The following is a 20,044-nucleotide window of genomic DNA, read 5'->3' as shown; positions in this document are numbered from 1 at the left end:
CAGCTAAGTGCAGTGTGGCCCCTGGATGGGAAACTGGGGCAGGAGGAGGGCGACAATGCAAAAACCAGTGAACTCTGAATGAAGCCTGGAGTTTCGGTGCTAGTAACATAAAAACACGGGTTTCTTAGTTATGACAAAGGTCTCATGGTGACGCAAGATGTTAACAACGGAGGGAACGAGTGAGGGCACACAGAGGTTCTGCAGTTTTTCCGTAAATGAACAAGCAGTCCAAAATACGTTTACTGAAAAAGAAAAAACACATAACGGATGCTTTACCTTCTTTATTCCACTACGCGTAACTACTTGGAAGGATCAGAAAATACCTGTTGCAAAGGTGTGCTGTTTGTTCAGTCTCTTAAGGCAGCTCTCCGTTCCTAAATGTAGAGGTATAGTCTGGATTCATGTGAAAAAATGGGAAAAGCTTAAGACATGACAAGAATGGGAGGCACACTGACCTACTCTACTGGAGGACAAAACGAAATTGGGACTCATTTGGGAATCACGTACTGTGGTCTGACATAGATGTCTCTAACATCATGTCACTTTCGTTCATTTCGATTTCAAAGGTTTCTTCCAAAGAAGGTCTGGAATCTGGAGTTTTCCTTGAGGTGTCCAGTGGTGTAAGCCCTGTCTCTTCTGTAGTCTGTTTTTCTACTTCAAATTCCCTGAAATCCCACGGAGGTGAAATAATGTTTTTTAGTGTCTTCATTGTATGTACATCAAAGTCATAACACTTCAATTTGTCTTTAATGTCTGCTCCTAAATAGAAACATCACAGTAAGAAATTCCATTATTTCACGGTCATTTACATTATTACATAACACTGCTTATCTAAGTCAAATAGGACTTTTAAAAGCACAAGGACAGCTCAGAAGGAAAAAAATGTTCCTATCATTTTCCTCCTCTTCTTTTTACTTGCTTTATCAAGGGAGAGAACTGGGAAGACTTCTAGAACTACTGTATTTTGCCAGATATAATGTGCATTTTTTGCCCAGATTTCTGAGGGAAAAATAAGGATGCAAATTGTATATGGGTAGTACCTGAAATACCTCGTATCTGTTCTTGTGTTTTGTAATTATTTGTTATGTAAAACTTTTGGTACCATAATATGTTTAAAAATAAATGGTAAAATTTTTTTTATATTTCAATAAACAAGTATCTAAATATAAATATATAAATAATTGAATTAAAAATTTAAACGGAAGATTTTTTCCCTGAAAGTTTGGGCCAAAAACATGGGTGCACATTACACACGGCAAAACACAGTACATGCAGTTTCGAACTCCAGCAGGGCTCATTACCACCCCGTTCCCAAAGCCCCTGCAAGTACTGATGGGAACACATGGGAAACTTTTTCTCAGCTGCGTTACAGACAAGAACTGTTGGTATTCTGGCATTGGTATAGTGGTAGACCAATAGTGGCAGTGGCATTGGTAATTTTGGCAGTGGTATAACCACTGTGAGGTTAAATGCATTTTCCACCTACCAAAATCTTTAAAATGGAAAAAAGATTTTCCACAGATATATTAGGCTCAAACATTTCTGACATCAACAAAATGACAATTTTACACAGTTCAAGCTACTAGGTGTTCTGACATATTTAGACATGCACAGTGACTCCAGTTAATACTGTGTCGCACATTTGAAAGCTGCTAAGAGAGTAGATCTTAAAAGTTTCAGCACTTAAAAAACTCTGCAACTATGCATGGTGACAAATGTTAACTAGACTTACTGTGATGCTCATTTTGCAGAATATACAAATATCAGACCGTTATGTTGTACAGTTGTAACTTATATATATATATGTCAGTTATACTTCAATAAAAAGTAGTACAGAACACAAAATCATTGAGATTTTACACTTGGAAATCTCTGTAAAAGCATTACCTTTGTGAGAACAAGCAAAATGTCTTACTCAGTATTATATCTCCAGATGTCACTTAGCTGCATAAAAATTTTGCATTTAAGCCTCACAACCCAACCAAATGAGGAAAACTGAGGCTCAGATGTGACCCAAAGTCACAGGGCTACTGAGTGGCAGAGCTGAGATTTCAATTTAAGGTCGTCAGGATGCCAGAGCTTAAGCTTCATTTTTCATTTTGTAACTTTAGAAAGCTGAAGTCATACTCTACCAACCTTGAAGTGTTAACAGTTGGTTGAATTCTCACGTATGTTTAAATCCACATAACCACACCAGACCAAAACAGAGTACTTCCAGCTCCTAGAAGCCATGCCATGCTGCTGCTAGTAAATGCTTCCCTCTTCCAAGCCAAAAGTAATCACTGCTCTGATTTTTCTATCACCACTAATGAGTTTTGCTTATTACTGATCTTCATATAAACGAAATTAGGTATATATTCTTTTGGGGGGTCAAAATGTGTGAGATTCATCTATGTTACAACATGATTCAGTAGTGAGTCAGTCCTTTTCATTTTAATTGTGTAGTATTCTATTGTATGAGTATACCAAAATGCATTTCTCCATTCTCCTATTGGTGGACTTCCAGTTAGGTGCTATTAAGAATAAACCTGCTACTGACAATCTTGTGTGTGAACTTGGGCCTACTGAGGCCCTTGTTTCTACTGGGCATATACTTAGGAGTAAAACTGCTAGACTGTCAGGTCAGTACGGTAGACCACTACCCTAAGAGCAGCCCCCCGCCCTCCAATGATTCACACGTCCTGGCACCTCTGCCACCCTGGAATAACCCTCACCCAGGCTGATACTGCACTTAATCACACGGCTTGTTTTGATGAACAGAATGTGATGGAAGGGATTTAGTGTAACTTCTAGCTTTGAACGAGTCTTGACCTTTACAACCTTGGGATAAAAGACCCATGGAAAGGCCCAGCTGTGTCAACTGAGGTCCTCACCTATGTATGAGGCCATTGAAGATTACAAACCCCACTAAATGCCTGTGACTACAAACGCATAACTGAATGAGAGCATCAAGAGCCAACAATCGACCAAAGGACTTTGAGAAATAATATATATATTTTTTGGAGCGGTTTGGTAAGCAGCAACTGATAACTGATATAGTAAGCCTGTATAATTAGTAGGTATGTTAAACGGTTTTCCAAACAGGTTTTTTTAAACTTTACTGATTGATAATCGACTATACGCAAGAGTTCCATGCCCTGGCTGGTGTGGCTCAGTGGACTGAGTGCCAGCCTGCAAACCAAAAGGCCACCAGTTTGATTCCCAGTCAGGGCACGTGCCTGGGCTGTGGGCCAGGTCCCCAGCAGAGGGCGCATGACAGGCAACCACACACTGATGTTTCTCCCCCTCTCTCCCTCCCTTTCCCTCTCTCAAAAAATAAACAAATAAAATCTTTAAAAAGTTCAGTTGTTCCATATCATCACCAATACTAGGTACTGTCAGTATTTCTACATTTTAGCCATTCTAGCAAGTGTACAGTGGTATCTCATTATGATTTTAATTTCATTTCCGTAGTAATGATATTAGCACCTTCATTTGTTTTGTAACTGTATGAATATCCTTTTTAGTGAGGCTCCTGTTCAAGTGTTTTATCTGTTTTAACATTTTTTTTTAATTTGAGAGAGAGAGAGACATCAATTTGTTGCTCCACTTATTTGTGCATTCATTGGGGATTCTTGTATGTGGCCTGACCAGGGTTCAAATCTGCACCCTGGTGTACAGAGAAGATGCTCTAACCAACTGAGCTACTAGGCCAGAGCTTGACTCACTTTTGACTGAACTTTTTCTTACTGATTTGTAGGATTGTTTTTATATTTTAGACAAGTCGATGTATTATCAATAACTTCTCCCAGTGTATTATTACATGCCTTTTCACTCTTTTAATACTAATGTTTTTGGTTAACAGTTCTTAATTTTATTGAAGCCTAATATAACATCGCCCCCACTGTGAATTTATATACTGTTAAAGAAACCTTTGTCTACTCCAAAGTCTGCATCTCAAGATTTAACCTCATTGCACCTCTTTACAATGTTTATAACTAAATGAGTGTCCAAGTATACCAGTTCTACACACACTTAGGAGTTGCTTATCGTTAGAAAATAACTTAAAGAGCCAGGGCACTTTAATGTGAATGTGAGCTCATTTAATACTCCCTGAAATGTGAATCAACATGGTGTGCCCCACATTACAAAATACTAAGGCCAGAGCCCTTTATTTATCAGAAAAATATCTCCAAGATTTTTCCGGAATGTAATTAGATTTCTTATATATCACTGTGTTCTGCACATATTCTATAATAGTATTTTGCGTATAGGAAATACTCAACTTTAAACTGGATGAATACTTAACGAGTCATTAATTCTCACAACTGTTCAACAAAATAAATGTAGTTTCTTGATAGTAATGTAGTTAGAATGCTTACAAAGATAAACTTAGACCCTTACACTAATTAGAGAAACCTAAACAGAGATATAAAACAATCTAAGAAATGGAATATAATTATAATCTTACCAATATAAGCCTCAGAATCACCAATGTACATTTCAATGCAATGACCAAGCATGGTAACAGAAAATGTATCATCTCGCCTAAGACCAAGGGCCTGCCAGAAAAGATTCAGCATGGTTATTATAAGAAAATGTATTTCCTTCTTTTTCCAAATTACTCCTACTCGGCTCAATTCAACACACTCCAGGAAATCTGAGGCACCAGTAGATGGAGGTCGTTACTGGGGAAACAGCTGAAGCATGAACGGCCATCAGGTAATGACTGTGGAAGTCGGGTGATGGGCACATGGAAGGTCATTACACTGTTCTATGCCATTTTGTATGTTTAAAATCCTCCTCCAAAAATATTTTAAAGACCCCATCTTCACACAGAGCCCTCTAAGCCTCTGTGTTAATTAAATCACAGATGAAAAACAAATTCAAATATACATATTCGAAATTCACACAAACTAGATAACTTGCTTAGTCCACACACTTCTGACGGGCTCAGTATTCAGAACATCCCCTTCAACTGAAAATCACTAACCAAACCCTTTAAAATCAGTTATAAATCTACCACTCATGAGTTTATCTTTGAAATATTAATTTTTTCATTATCTTTCTTCAAGTACGGTTATTTCGTCAATTCTAAGACCCACATTTTCCACGTTCTAATTCCGCTGAACGTGGGATGTGCTGCGACTGGCGTTCCTGCTCCTGCCGCCCTCCGGCCGCAGCTGTGCCGAGGGGCCCCGTGGGAGCCGCACAGACAAGGCCACAAATCATGTGAGGGAGCCACAGAAGTACACATTTGTGGTTGTCGTCTAAAAACCTTCCATCAACACTTTCCAGGGGCATACCATTTGCAGAGCCAATGTCCTTGGCTGGAAGGCCTGAGTCAATGGCAGGTCGTGCTGGCAGCAAGACACGACTTTGGGAAAACCAAGGTGCTGACACCCTGGCACGAAAATGATTTAGGAGAACTGAACTCTGAATGTGAAGAATTGAGTATCTCAACTATTTACTTCACTTATATATTTTTAGGTAGGCACTACAGTGATCGCTGATAAAAATCGATATCCTATTACTTCCAATGGAGCATGTTTTCTAAGGACAGAAAACCCCCAACTAAGTGATAAAAATGAATTATGTTCACATTTAAGTGGCAGTGGTTTTTCTTGTTTTTTTTTTGTGGTCATCATATTTATTAATGCTGTCTTACATTTGATGAAATACAGCATGGGGATTAAGGAGAGATTTTTTGCTCGTAATAAATGAGGCCTGTTTTGTTCATGTATGAGAGGGATCTAAGGGAGTTCCTCATAAGTCATAAATAAAAAGACTAGAATTCCCAAGAGGCCCTCACTGCGCAACACGAATTTCTGCTCTCCTGCCTGGACGAATGCCCAACTCAGGCGGGCTGACAAACGTCACCGGGCACTATCATGTCTCACTGCACACACGGGCGGGGCTCTCACACGGCTGATCTGATGACTACTGCACAGCGTGCACGCGCTTTTCTCTGCCAAGAAGACAACAGAATGCAAGGTTGCCTAATGAGTTTTAAAACTGTAAAGCAAGAAAACACTGCCTAGAAAAGATCTTAAAGTGGTAAATGTCAACCAGATTTAAAGTTAGGCACAAACAAGACACCTACTGTATGAAAATAGTCCACAGCATTTTCAAAGTTGCCCATCAGACTGTGGATATACCCTATGGCAGAATAGGTGGAAGCGTTTTGTGGAATTAACACCAATGCCTGACGGTGATAATCCAATGCCTCAGCATACTTTCTGCGAGAGGAGAGACGAGAGAAAGGGAGTCAGGGGAAGGGGAGAAAATGGGAAGAGAGAGAGAGAGAACAATTAGTGGGTACAGTAAAAGCACTAAATTCCTAAGTCTAAGACAAGCATTGAAAACATAAACTTTCCTACATCAGAGTAACATCTAGACTGGTAAGGGTGCTTCATATCCACTTTTGCGTACCTAACGCATCTCACACCTCTTTGACAGGTCCTTCCCTGCCTCGCTTGCTCAGCCCGCTGAGGGTACTCCTGCAGGGGTACGGGCCGCACTCTTCTGGGCGCTTAGCGGGAGACTGGAACCAGAACCTAATGCTCAACTCCTGGGCCTGTGCCCCACCTATCGCACGGCAAGGCCTCTCCCTGTTTTGCTTTAAGGGCCAAAAAAGTTACATGGAACAGCATTTTCCAAAGTCCTCTGGAGTTCTTTCCTTGTAAAATCTTTTGAGAAAAAGGTTTTGTGCTCAATAAAGTTTGGAATATACTGCAGCCCATATGCACAGTAAAGACTCCAAGGAATCTTAAAATAGAACAACCTGTTAAATTTTGAGTAACCTACAGTTTACCAAACTCAATTAACTAAAGAATTTATTCTTCACCTGCCATGTGTTTCTCACGCCACAGAAGTATTATCAAGAGGAAAACAGTGAGTTAGACTATCAATATGGTTTTAATTAAATCCTACTGCCCTAGTTCTTCTAAATTAATTTTGAACACTAAACTTTTTTAAAAGAAATGTTATTGTAATTCTCAATAGATTACTAATACCAACAGAGATAATAAAAACTACTTTGATGACTGCTCTGAGCAGCCAAGTACAAGAGAGATGAAGAATCTCATAAAGTAAAAATATGGAAAAGACTACACAAAATTGAGAAAACGTTTAGTTACAAGAGTATTTCTGAAAATGCTCTATTTCACTTACTTCAGTTTTCTGCAAACATGCCCCAAGTTGTTCAACAAAGGCTCCCATTTGTCCACAGTTACCTGAAACACAGCGAAAGCACACCCATGGTCTCAGGAGCCGCCCCAGCCCGGCCTGTGTGCACTGCATAGCTTCACACACCTGTGCAGGCGGGCCTCCCACGGTGCTTGTGCAGCACTAAGCGGGAGTAGTTGTTGGTTTTCCCATCTTTGCTTCCTACTAATGGGACTTCCCGAGGACGTTAGTTTATCAGCACAACTTTATCAAAGAGCGCATCTATGCTGAAGTTCGAGTTCTGTATCTCTGGCCCAGAGCTGTCATTCTACCTACTAAACATTTCTGCTTAGAAACCTTGCAAGCACTTCGAATTCAACATGTCACAAGCTAAACTCCTATCTTCTCTCTCCTGCCATCCCAGCCCCCTCACCTCACCTCCACCTGAGTGCCCTGTCATCATCAGTACCTGGCACCCATGTCATCCCTGATGCCTCCAGGATCACCGAGGCCTGTTTATCAGCTTCCCTGGTAGAATTACAGCTGCCCATTAACAGCCTCTTCTCGGCCCCGATCGGACAAGCCTGACCACGATGACCGTCTTTTGTCGCCCACTCCCTCAGAGTAAGGTGCAGGCTTTAACATCACCTTCAAGGCCCTTAAAAGCTCCTGTCATTCTCTGTGACCTGGAAACCCAAGCTGTACTGAATTAGCTCAAACTTTGTACACACCATTCCCAAGAGCTAAGATATCCTTTCCCTCACTTCTGCCTGGTTAACATCAGTCACCCTTAGGACCAAGGCACGTGATGCTGTGTCCAGGCCGTCCCGAACCACTCCCAAGTCTGGGTTAACGGCCCCTCTATATGCGTTCCTTTCTTCCTCAATCACAGCCCCTTCTATAAACTGTATTACTGCCAATTTACTTATCAGCATTCCTCAATAGATGTGAGGGCAGAAAATATCAAGCCAAGTCTTTGCTGCCTCCCAGTGCCTAGCTCAGAGCTCAGGACACAGCTGACGTGCATTCAATATTCTTCACTAACTGAAGAAACAGACCTGAGCCACGCTGTCTGACTCTCCTGGGCCTGGCTCTGGGAGGCACAGACCGTGTGAACGAAACTAGCCCTTTATGATTTTAGGCATGACTGCTTTCCTGTGGTTATTCTGACATTTTCTGCAGTTGATAATTAAAATCAAACAGTATTTTCCCCTCTTCACATAACTTTTTAATGGACATTCTGACAGTTTAATAGTATTGTGCTTTTATACTTAAAATCATTACTTTAAATTTCTCTAAGCTCCCCAAAGCACCTTCGGATCATCAAAGAATAGTTTCAATTGTAAGTATCATCTATGACAGTGCAGCTCAAACTTCTCTGTGCATGAGAATCACCTGGGGATCTTGCTAAAACTGCGGATACTGATTCAGTAGGTCTGAGATTCTGCACTTCTAAAGAGCTCCCAGGTAATGCTGACGCAGCTGGCCCAGTTTGAGTAGCAAGGTCCTAAGGTAATTGGCAAGGTGCTAAGTGGCAACCCTATATTAACAAAAACACATGTATTATCCAGACCATCCATGACTGAGCTATGGAAGAACCTGTTTATATACATACATGTGCAAACACACAGAAATAGTGTTTTTCACCTCACATGAAAATATGAAGGGACCAAAATAAGCAAAGCTGTGTCTACAGGGACAGGCAAAATGCCACCTAGCAGGGAGTCCAAGGGAGCTGTGTCCTTCTCAGTAAAGAAGAACTACAGCCAAAGAAAAGATGGGCTTTGAGCAAGTATGCCTGAACAGAAACAGAAAGTAATTAGTGACAATCACAACAGAATACACCTAAATAGGTATATATATAAAGAATTAAGAGCCAGAAGGATAGCAACATGCAAATCCATTACCTACAGAAGTTTACAGTATCTATTACTTATTATTTTAAAATAACATAGTGTATATACATCCATGCTAGCTGAAAGTTTAATTCATGGGATACATCTTTCATACGATAAAACCTAGCAAAATTTTCAAACACTGCACAGTTTAAATATTTACTAAGTACAAGGTAAAGAAAAACAATAATAGGTCTAAATGTGAATGACACCTAGCCCTGTTTCAGCAAAAGGGGTATCAGCTGCTACACCTGCCCACTAACCAAGGATGACGCTCTGTGGGTGCTGAAGAGGGACGGACTAGGTTACACGCTACAGGGCCCACCAGGCTCCACCAACCACCACTCATTCCCGTATCGAACAGTCATCAAATACACTCTGATGACTCCCAATGTCAAAACTATAGCCTCTTAAGAAGCAAACAGCCAATGTCTGCTTTCCTCTCAATTAGAAACAAACTCATTTTGTATTGTGTAGTGAAATAGTTAAGTGCCTGACAACTGTTATGATAAACATTAGATTACTATTTTCGAGGCAAGACAGACTGTCTTATTTTCCTCATTCAACAGTAAACATACTTAGTATGTGTGAGTGTGTGTGTATTAGATATTACATAAAATACCTCATTCCCAATTGCTTTAATTTTTTCCAAAGCATCGAGAAACCATTTTTCTGCTGTTTTCCATCTAAAATAGAAGGAAAAAAGACTGCAGGTTAATCAAGTTAGCAACTATAAACATTTTAAGAAAATCTCAGTATCTGTTTCCAGTGACATGAAAATGAAGTGAGGTGAACCTCTGTAAACAGTGTATTACAATTCAACTTTAAGTCAGATGATGAATGGTTAGTTTTGGGCATTCATGTCACAGGAGTTGAAGATGCTGGGAGACACAGTCAGTTCTGACCATTCTCAGTAACTGGGTTCTACAGTCACCATGCACTTCAGTGCGCACTGAACCTCGGCTCCCAGGGGAAACACAGGGCTTAGGTTCCCATGAACCCCTGCTCACATTTTCTCCACTAACTGTTCCCCCTACAATCTGTTTTATCTAAACTTGGGTTTAGTGATGCCTAGACTGACACATATTGTTGATTCATTAACACTGAACTCAAGGCACTGTAACTCATGCCTTAACAAAGTTTATCTAACAAACGTATTTCCCCAGGGCACAACATAGCCTTCTTGTGCTTAGGAACGCTAGACGGCATTTCAGCTCTGCACCTTTTAAACAGTGAAATCATCAATAAAAAGCACAAAATAGAATGTAAAAAAGTACACGTTTACAGTAGGAGAGTGGGAATAAGAGGGCGGAACGTCATATGTTTGACCTGAGCCGGGACACATGCACACACCTGCACATGGGAAAGCATCTTGATTGACTTTGGGGTTAAAAATAACTTGACTGTGCATCACATTATTACCACACATTATTTATTAACAGCTCCAAACTGTCTTTCATGAATACTAGTTAATCCAGTTTTTCGACTACACATACATGCCATGACAAATCACTATAGTAGTACTAACTTACTGCATTAACTTTGTGTATAATTCAGCACAAAGGTCTATTGGATAGTTTTCTCTTTGCGTATGACAATGAATTACTTATTCTACAAATATCCAAGACTATAATAATACCTCAACTGACTAAGAAATTCAGATTAGGCCATTCTAATTAGTTTAGTTTTTGGATTAACTGCTAACTAAACAGAAAACATTTTCCTTTCAAAACTGTGAAAAACCTTTCTCAAATGCATGACTCCAACTCCTAATCAACAAGGAGACAGGTGACTGAGGATTCTGCAGTGCCCCGGGGCCATGCTGTGAGGCTTAGTGACTTGACAGGGTTGGTGACAACTGTCCAATCTTGGAAGAACTTCTGACAGTCCATACCAAAAGGGACCAAATCCCAAGCCTGAGCACTTTTAACGAAAGCCAAGATAACCCTTTCTATTTTTTTTTAACTGCCCATGTCCTCCTCCTAAAAGAGTACACATTTAAAAATAAAAACCTGCTGAAGAGTCATTCTGATCAGTTGAAACTCTAGTGACTGGGGTTGAATTCTATTTATAAAAAAGAAAACAGAAGGGTTCTGGCCTTCAGGTACTTACTCTCCATTCTGAAAGGCAACCACGCCAACTTCATGCATAACAAAAGGATCTTCTGGGGCAATGCTTAGGGCTTGGCCAAAGAATCTTTCAGCCAATTTTGAGTTATTAGTCAATCCATATTCCAATCCAATATACAGCATTGGCAAATGACACCTAAAAATGTTGAAAAATTTCACATATTCAATACAAAAAAATCTTTATAATTCAGTAGAAATTAATTTTTGACCTTAAATCCTGCCTGCAGATTAATTTAAACATAGCCAAAAATGAGAACATTTAGTTTTCTTTTTGTAACTTGATATACTTATATTTAATGAATGTTAAATGAGCTGTTAGGCTAATGAGCTTCCACTTGTAGAACCTAGCAGAAAACTACCCTTTATTTTTCATTACTCAACAGTAAAATCCAAAAGTCCCATAGAGCAGAAAAGCAGGTGCTGCCTGCTTTCCTCCACTGTGCTAACGGCACAGCCCCGGCCTGGACTGTGCTCCTCATTCTCCTTTATGCATTCAGCACCACGCATCCTTCACGACCGTGTTGGAGTTCCACTTCCCTTTATGGAGCTGTTTCTGACTTTCTAACTGAAGCGGCTCTCCCTTGTGTGGATTCCCAATACATCAGTTCTACACCAAAGAGTTCTGAATTATGTCGTTTCTACTCCATTTTCATATCCTTCAAGACTGTAGAGACAGTTTTTGGTACAAAGTAAGTACTGTGTCAGACCTGATAATATGAAAGCAATCACAAGATAATTTTTCTTTAAAAATGAATCTAAGAATAACAATAAATACTGACTGTCTGGCATGTGCTTTGGTTCTAATCTAGAATCATGACTCAAGATTCTATGTTCTACTCAGAGGTCACGAAGAAAGCTTTTGCTTTTTAATGTTTATTTACTGATTTGAGAGGGAGGGAGGGGGAGAGAAACACTGACTTGTTGCTCCACCCACCCATGCATTCATTGGTTGACTCTTTTACAAAAAATAGAAGGGATATTTTATTTTGCTTTTAAGACTCTGTTGATTTATTTTAGAGAGAGAAGGAGGGAGGGAGAAAGAGAGGAAGAGAAACATCAGTATGTGAGAGAAACACCAATCCACTGCCCCTCACACGCCCTGAACCAGGGACGTGGCCGGCAATACAGGCATGTGCCCTGACTGGGAATCAAACCAGCAACCTTTTGATTTACACGATGACAACCAATGCACTGAGCCACACTGGCCAGGGCCACTGGCTGACTCTTGTATGTGCCCTGACCGAGGACTGAACCCACAGCTTTGGTATACTGGACAACCCTCCAACCAGCTGAGCTATCCAGCCAGGGCCATGAAGAACTGCTCCAAAAGTATTTCCCTGGAGGAATTTCTGAAATGGCAGAGTAAAATCCACTTCTCCATAAAAGCAATAAGAACATTACCAAAAATTATCAAAATAAAACTTCTTCAGAACTTCAGAAGTTAACCAAAGACTAACAACAAAGTGAGGAGTGTTTATTCTAGAAAAACAGTGGAGTCCCAGCAAGAAGAACAGATATTTTAATGACATTTTAACTTATCCCATCTCCCACTTCCCAGCTCCACACTGGCCTGAAAAATCAGCAGTTCCAGATCTTCAGGTAGAGGAGTAAGTGAAAGCTACACTGACCCCTCCCAGAACCGCACTGGAATTACAAGCAAATTAAAGAAAAGTCATCCTGAATAACCAACTGAACGCTAGCTGGAGAGAAGAAGCCTTATAAGCAAGAACAGATGGAAGAAATCACATCACCACAATGAGACTGTAAGGGAGTGGGGAGGAGGTGTAAAAAGACTGGCTGGGCTCCAACAGGCAGCAGCTGAATTTCCAGAGGGATATATTTCAGGGTTCCCCCTGAGAAGTGTGGGGTATAAAACCCAAGCTGGCCTCCCCACCCTACAGCACCAGAGCCAGAATGGAACCCAGATCGCACTCATCTGTGAAAAGCAGCAGGGTTTCTATCCGCCAGGGAGAGCCAGCTGGAGACTCAGAGAGCCTCTTAAAGGGCCAACACACAAAGTTCATTTGCAGTCACCTACCCTGGGCTCCAGCAGAGAGAGGGCAGAGTGGACTAGAGATGCTTGACCAGAGTCTGGGGCTGGTGGCTCTGGGGAGAGAACTGAAGGAACAGCCACCAGGATCCCTGTGCTGGGTCATTCCCCACACTGCAGAAGCCATCTTTCTCAGCCAGAGCACTCCTCTAGGAATGGCATCAGCCTGAGGGGAAGCAGTAGCCCCACCCACAGAAATTACTCTGCCCCATCCTATGGAGCTTAAACCAAATCCATACCAAAAGGGCTTGCTTTAAGAAGATGAAAAGGAGAAAGGAAACACATGTCCCTTCAACCGGGGAAAACAGTCTAACAATAAAATGGCCCTACATAGGTATCTATCAATAATTGCCTTAAATGTAAATAACTTAAAAGGTTGAACCAAGAGACATAATGTAGCTGAATGGATAAGAAAAAACGATCCATATATATGCTGTCTCCAAGAGACCCACCTCAGATCAAAAGGTATACACAGACTAAAACTAAAGAGATGGAAAAAGATACTTTATGCAAATGGAAAGGAAAAAAACCCTTTTTTCCTTTCTGACTGGGGTAGCAATACTTACCTTTGACACAATAGACTTTAAAACCAAGGCTACTGTAAGAGACAAGGAAGGATACTACATAATGACAGAGGGAGTAATGCAACAAGAGTCTATAACTCTAGTGCATGCAACACAGGCGCACCAAAATGTGTAAAGCAAATCTTGATGGACAAAAAGGGAGAGATCAACAGAAGTACAGTCATAGTAGGGGATATTAACACCCCATTGACCTCAATGGATAGACATTCCAGTCAGAAAATCAACAAGGAGACAGTGACCTTAAATAACATGCTACATCAAATGGATTTAATTGATATCTTCAGAGAATTTCACCCCAAAGAGCAGACTATACATCCTTTTCAAGTGCATCTGGATTCTTTTCCAAGTCTCAATAAATTTAAGAGGACTGAAATCATATGAAGTGTCTTCTCTGACCACAATGCTATGAAACTAAAAATTAATCACAAGAACACTGATAAACACACAAAGACATGGAAGCTAAATGACATGTTATTAAACAATGAAAGGGTCAACAATGAGTTCAAGGACAAAATCAAGATACCTTGATACAAATGAGAACACAAGAATCCAAAATCTGTGGGACACAGTGAAAGCCATCCTAAGAGAAAAACTCACAGCATTACAGGCATATCTCAAAAAAAAAAAACCAAAACAAGAAAAACCTGGCTTGTGTGGCTCAGTGGATTGAGTGCCAGCCTGTGAACCAAAGGGTTGCCTATTCAATTCCCACTCAGGGCACATGTCTGGGTTGCAGGCCAGGTCCCCAGTAGGGAGTGTGTGACAGGCAATCACACATTGATGTTTCTCTCCCTCTTTTTCTCGTCCCTTTCCCCTCTCTCTAAAAATAAATAAATAAAATCTTTTAAAAATGTTTAAAAAAAAACAAGAAAAAGCTCAAATAAACAATCTTAATTTTACACTTAAAAGAACTTACAAAAGAACAACAAAGCCCAACGTGAGTATAAGGAAGGAAATAATAAAGATCACAGCAAAAATAAACAAAACAGAGTCTAAAAATACAATACAAAAAAAAAATCAATGAATCTAACAGCCAGTTCTTTGCAAAGATAAACAATATTGACAAACCTTTAACCAGACTCATTAAGAAAAAAGACAGGACCCAAATAAATAAAATCAGAAATGAAATAAGAGAAATGACAACTGACACCAAAAAATACAAAAGATTTTAAGAAAATATTATGAACAACTATATGCCAACAAACTGGACAACCTGGATGAAATGCGTAAATTTCTAGAAATGTATAAGTACAATCTCCCAGAACTAAATCGCAAAGAATCAGAGAATCTGAATATCTGGATTACACCTAGTAAAACTGAAACAGTAATCAAAAACTCCCAACAAAAGCCCTGGACCAAATAGGTTCACAGGAAAATTTCACCAAATATTCTGAGAAGAACTAACACTTCTCCTCAAACTATTTCATAAAGCTCAAGAGGAAGGAAGGCTCCCAAGCTCATTTTACAGGGCCAGCACTATTCAAATTCCAAAACCAAATAAAGTCACTGCGAAAAAAGAAAATTACAGGCCAATATCCCTGATGAACAGAGATGCTAAAATCCCCAACAAAATATTAGCAAACTGAACACAGCAATATATCAGAAAGATCATACACTATGATATAGTGGGATTTATTCCAAAAATGCAAAAATACAACATCTGGACATCAATAAATGGGATACACCACATAAACAAAAGGAAGGATAAAAACCACAGGATTATATCAATAGATGCAAAAAAAGTATTTGATAAAATTTAGCACCCATTTATGACAAAAACTGTCAGTCTGCTGGGGACAGAGGGAACATACCTAAACACAAAAAAAGCCATATATGACAGACCTAATGCCAGCATCATACTCAAGGGACAAAAACTACAAGTGTTTGTTCCCCTTAAGATCAGAAGAAGACTGGGATGTCCGCTTTCACCTCTCTTATTCAACTTAATACTACATGTCTTAGCCATGGCTTTCAGACACTAAGATATAAAAGGCATCCAAATTGGAAATGAAGAAGTAAAACTGTCATTATTTGCAGATGACATGACACTGTACAAAAAGAACCCTAAAGATTCCACCCAGGAACTATTAGAATTGATAAAATAAATTCAGCAAAGTAGCAAGACACAAAATTAATATCCAGAAACCAGCTGCATTTTTATATGCCAATAACAAACTAAGAGAAAGGGAAATTAAGAAAACGACCCCATTCAAAGTTCTTAAAAAAAAAAAGAAATACCCCCTGGTTGGTGTGGCTCAGTGGATTGAGCGCTGTTCTGCAAACCAAAATGTCGCCAGTTCGATTCCCAGTCACAGTACATGCCTGGGTTGCAGGCCAGGGGCAATCACACACTGATGTGTCTTTCCTTTTCTTTCTCCCTACCCTCCTCCTCTAAAATAAATAAATAAGTAAATAAAGTATTCTTAAAAAAAAAATAAATAAAATACCTAGGAATAAACCTATCCAAGGTTGTAAAATACCTGTACTTGGAAAATTGTAAGACACTGAAGAAAGAAACTGAAGAGTATACAAATAAGTGTAAGCGCCCACACAGACCATGGGTAAGAAGAATTAACATCATTAAAATGTCCATGCTACCCAAAGCAATCTATATTCCCAGGCAATTCCTATCAAGATTCCAATGATGTATTTCACAGAACTAGAACAAATATTTCAAAAATTTATATGGAACCACAAAAGGCCCCCCCACATAGCAGCAGCAATCATGAGAAAGAACAAGGTTGGAGGAATCATGCTACCTGATATGAAACTATAAGGCCACAGTAATCGAAACAGCCTGGTATGGGCATAAAAACAGATTCACAGATCAATGGAACAGAACAGAAAGCCCAGAAATAAACCCATAACTTTATAGTCAATTAATATTTGATAGAGGAAGCAAGCACATACAATGAGCTAAAGATAATTTATTTGATAAATGGTGCTGGGAAAATTGGACACATAAATGCAGAGAAAGGAAGAATCTAAAAAGGACCCAATACAAACGTAGCAAACACTGCCAGAACGGTAGGGAAAACCAGACAATTTGAAAGTGACAGTTGAAGACTTCAGCTCCCTAGTTGCAATGCTGGAGAGAACGAGGAGGCAGACAACCGACCGACATGGAAACTGAAGACATAAACAACGCCGTCGCCTGACCAGACCGAAGGGACAGAGCACTGCACCCAACAATGGCCGAGTTCACACGTGCACCTGAAACATTCCCTACACCTTCTCAGGTCAAGAGACAAGCCTTAATAAATTTACAAGGACTGAAATCACACAAAGTATGTTCTCCAACCACAGTGAAATTAAATTAGAAATCCTAGCAGGAGGAAATTTGGGAAATTCACAAATATGTGAAAATTAAACACCACACTCTTTATAACCAATGGCTCAAGGTAGTCATAAAGGAAATTTAAAAATATTTACACAATTTCATTTACCCAAACACAGGGCAAATTAAGAGATTGCAAAGTTGTTCTGATAGGGAAATAAAACTAGGAGGACAGCAATGCTTATCTTGATAAGCTGATTTGAAAATTTAATTAGATAAAGTTTGTCTAGATGGGAAAACACAAAAAGTATTAATCAGGTCATTAGTTATCATTGGTTTTTATTCTTAGCTAGCAACTAACGACTCAGCAGATGCTAGCATGTGCTGGTAACAACTCAGAGGAAATCACAGAGATTTTTTTCTGACAATGCACAGATTGATAGGGTAGGGGTATATGCAGACACTGGAAAAGGTCTCACACAACTTGGTGGATAATATCGAGAAACCTGGACTAGGTATCAGGACCATTTAGGTAGCTCAGTAAGTAACAACCATTTAAAGATTATTTATTTTTTTATGTTTAGAGAGGGGAAGGGAGGGAGAAAGAGAGGGAGGGAAACATCAATGCATGGTTACCTCTCATGTGTCCCCTACTGGGGATCTGGCCCACAACCCACGCATGTGTCCTGACTGGAAATCAAACCTGCAACCCCTTGGTTCACAGGTTGACGCTCAACCCATGAGCGACAACAGCCAGGGCCAATACATAACAATTTTAATCTGGAGGATTAATTCTAGTAATAAATTAGTGTTATGGACTGAATGTATGTGTCCTTTCCAAAATTCCTATGTTGAGCCCAACCCCCCCAATGTGACTGCATTTGGAAAGCCTGTGGGGAAATGACAGAGGTTAAATAAGATCACAGTGCTGGGGCCCTGTAAGAGTAGGAGACACCGAAGCTCTCTCCCCACTGTGTGCAGGCACAGGGAGAAGGCAGCCGGCTACAAGCCAGGCAGAGAGCTCTAACGAGCACCTTGCCCTTCTACTCCCTGCCTCCAAAACCGTGAGAAAATAAATATCTGTGGTTTGAGTCACCCCATCTATGATACTTTGTTATGGCAGCCCAAGCAAACTAGTACAATTAGGGAACTATGTCTTTTACACTGTTTTCATGGATGACTAGTTAGATTCAAAAGTCATGTATCGAATTAAAAAACTGCGGAACTGGGTGCCAAATGAGTATGACAGTCTGAAAAGGAAAATCAAACCTAACAAGATGAAATTCAATACGGATAAATATGTGATCCTACTCCTGAATACTACAAGCAAACAAACTACGGTAGCTAACTTTTACGGAGTGCTTTCTACATGGCAGACGCTGTTCCAAGTCTTTAACTGGTAGTATCTCAGTTACTCCTCACTGTAAGCCTAAGAGTAAGCATTGCTGTTAGTCCTGTTTTTCAAGAGGGCACATAATCTGCCAAGACCCCAAGAAGTCTGACCCCCGAGCAGGCCTCTAAATCGCCGCACTCCCGTCCCCTCTGCACAGGGATGGGGGCAGCCCCCAGGAAAGGACACTGCTCGGTGGTCCTCAGGCTGAGTCCCAAGAGTCCGCAGAGGTGACAGCAACACTCGTTTACTGGTTCTAATCTAATGGGAAGTTTTATGTAATTTCACACCTATTAACAAAAGAAGCCCTCAAAATAAAATATACTCAGTATTTTTATCGATTTAGAACATTGGCAAAATATGGCCTGGTACTACTATATCAGATACCTTTGGACATAAACAGCATATAAGTAACTTTACTTACGAATTACTTTCATTCTTAGGTGAGCATGTGAAAGAGTGCTCCTGCCTCACTCGTTCTCTTAGCCTAATGTCCTAGTGCCCTTTCGTGCTGGTTAAGACAAACTGCCAGGCAAAGATCACTACACCAGCTTCTTTTCCCCCAACTTCCCTAGTTATTTTATAACCATCAGCTAGTACAAGGTATTTTGTACTAGATATAAAGGTATTTTGCTTTAGTTTACCAAGCAAATGCCAGTGGTGTAAGAACAGAGATTTCACTTTGTTAGTGGAGCCGAGTGCACGGCCTGGCCGTACCCTTTCATCAGCTGCGCTGCCGTGAAGTAGGCGGCCATCGCCTGGTCGTGCTCACTCTCCACCGCAAACGAGTGCCCATACGCGATCCACGCAGGCCCGTAGGTCTTCTCAAGAGTCGTAGCTTTACTAAAACGAGACACTTCATTCAATTAATGTATGTCATCTTAAAGTGTTAATGTTATGTAAGCTGATGGTTTCAAACATATTAAAATAAACAAGCTGTCAATATCTTAAACACGAATGTAACATCTGTGTTAATTCATTTGAAATAAAAGAATATTTAATGGTTCAAGCAAAAGGCTAAGAAATTTTAGGAGAGCATCACAACTTTCTGGGTACTATAGTTGAACCCGTTGGCATTCTGTATAGAGTTAACAAATGTTACTTAATCCAGGAGATGCACTTCACAACTTAGTAGGTAAATGGTGGGAGCTGCAACCATTTAGGGCCTGTTTTGCGCCAGGTACCATGTTAGATGCCTTATGTGCATCATCTAATCCTTACTATTTATATTTTAAAGATAAGTATACTGAGGCTGGAAAGACTGAGTCCTACAAAAGGTGGCAGGAGAGTCCCGCTGGTCCCATGAACTGGGCTACATACAGGCTGAAACAGCCAGTCTTCAATCAGTGGCCCACTGGTGACCCACAGTGGGAAATAAAGCGAACACCAGAAAACACGGAAAGTGTAAAGGGTGACATTCAGACTTCCTAGAATTTTCCTTTCTAAGTTTTCTTTCACCCAAACATTTCCCGTTTCACTGGAGTCCATCAGCGCATGAGCATATTAACTCACAGGCGCGTGGCTCAGAAACGATTCAGGCACTCGGCACCTTCCCACTCTGGGAAAAGGCACT

The 20,044-nt window shown here is 40.3% G+C and overlaps 1 protein-coding gene across 2 annotated transcripts in view; it reads right to left on the bottom strand.

The window, feature by feature from the left end:
• Positions 1-266: 266 nt before the first annotated feature.
• The window catches only part of CDC16 (cell division cycle 16), a 33,747-nt gene continuing 13,969 nt past the window's right edge, over positions 267-20,044 (bottom strand). Inside the window, exons 12-19 of one of the 2 annotated variants that reach the window (XM_037131001.2) lie at positions 19,189-19,314; positions 11,154-11,306; positions 9,664-9,727; positions 7,153-7,214; positions 6,083-6,218; positions 4,451-4,541; positions 508-759; positions 267-393 (exon numbers count right to left, since the gene is read on the bottom strand). In XM_037131001.2, coding sequence (XP_036986896.1) covers positions 356-393; positions 508-759; positions 4,451-4,541; positions 6,083-6,218; positions 7,153-7,214; positions 9,664-9,727; positions 11,154-11,306; positions 19,189-19,314 — 922 coding nt within the window. In that variant the 3' untranslated portion in view covers positions 267-355. Of the gene's footprint in view, positions 760-4,450; positions 4,542-6,082; positions 6,219-7,152; positions 7,215-9,663; positions 9,728-11,153; positions 11,307-19,188; positions 19,315-20,044 lie in introns of both variants that reach the window. The other variant, XM_037131002.2, reaches the window with a different exon arrangement.

This window comes from Artibeus jamaicensis, unplaced genomic scaffold (genome assembly GCF_021234435.1).
Source record: "Artibeus jamaicensis isolate MK-2021 breed Jamaican fruit bat unplaced genomic scaffold, CSHL_Jam_final scaffold_833, whole genome shotgun sequence".
NCBI lineage: Eukaryota > Metazoa > Chordata > Mammalia > Chiroptera > Phyllostomidae > Artibeus > Artibeus jamaicensis.
The sequence above is the reverse complement of the archived record's forward strand: the minus strand, read 5'-3'. Positions and strand labels throughout refer to the sequence as shown.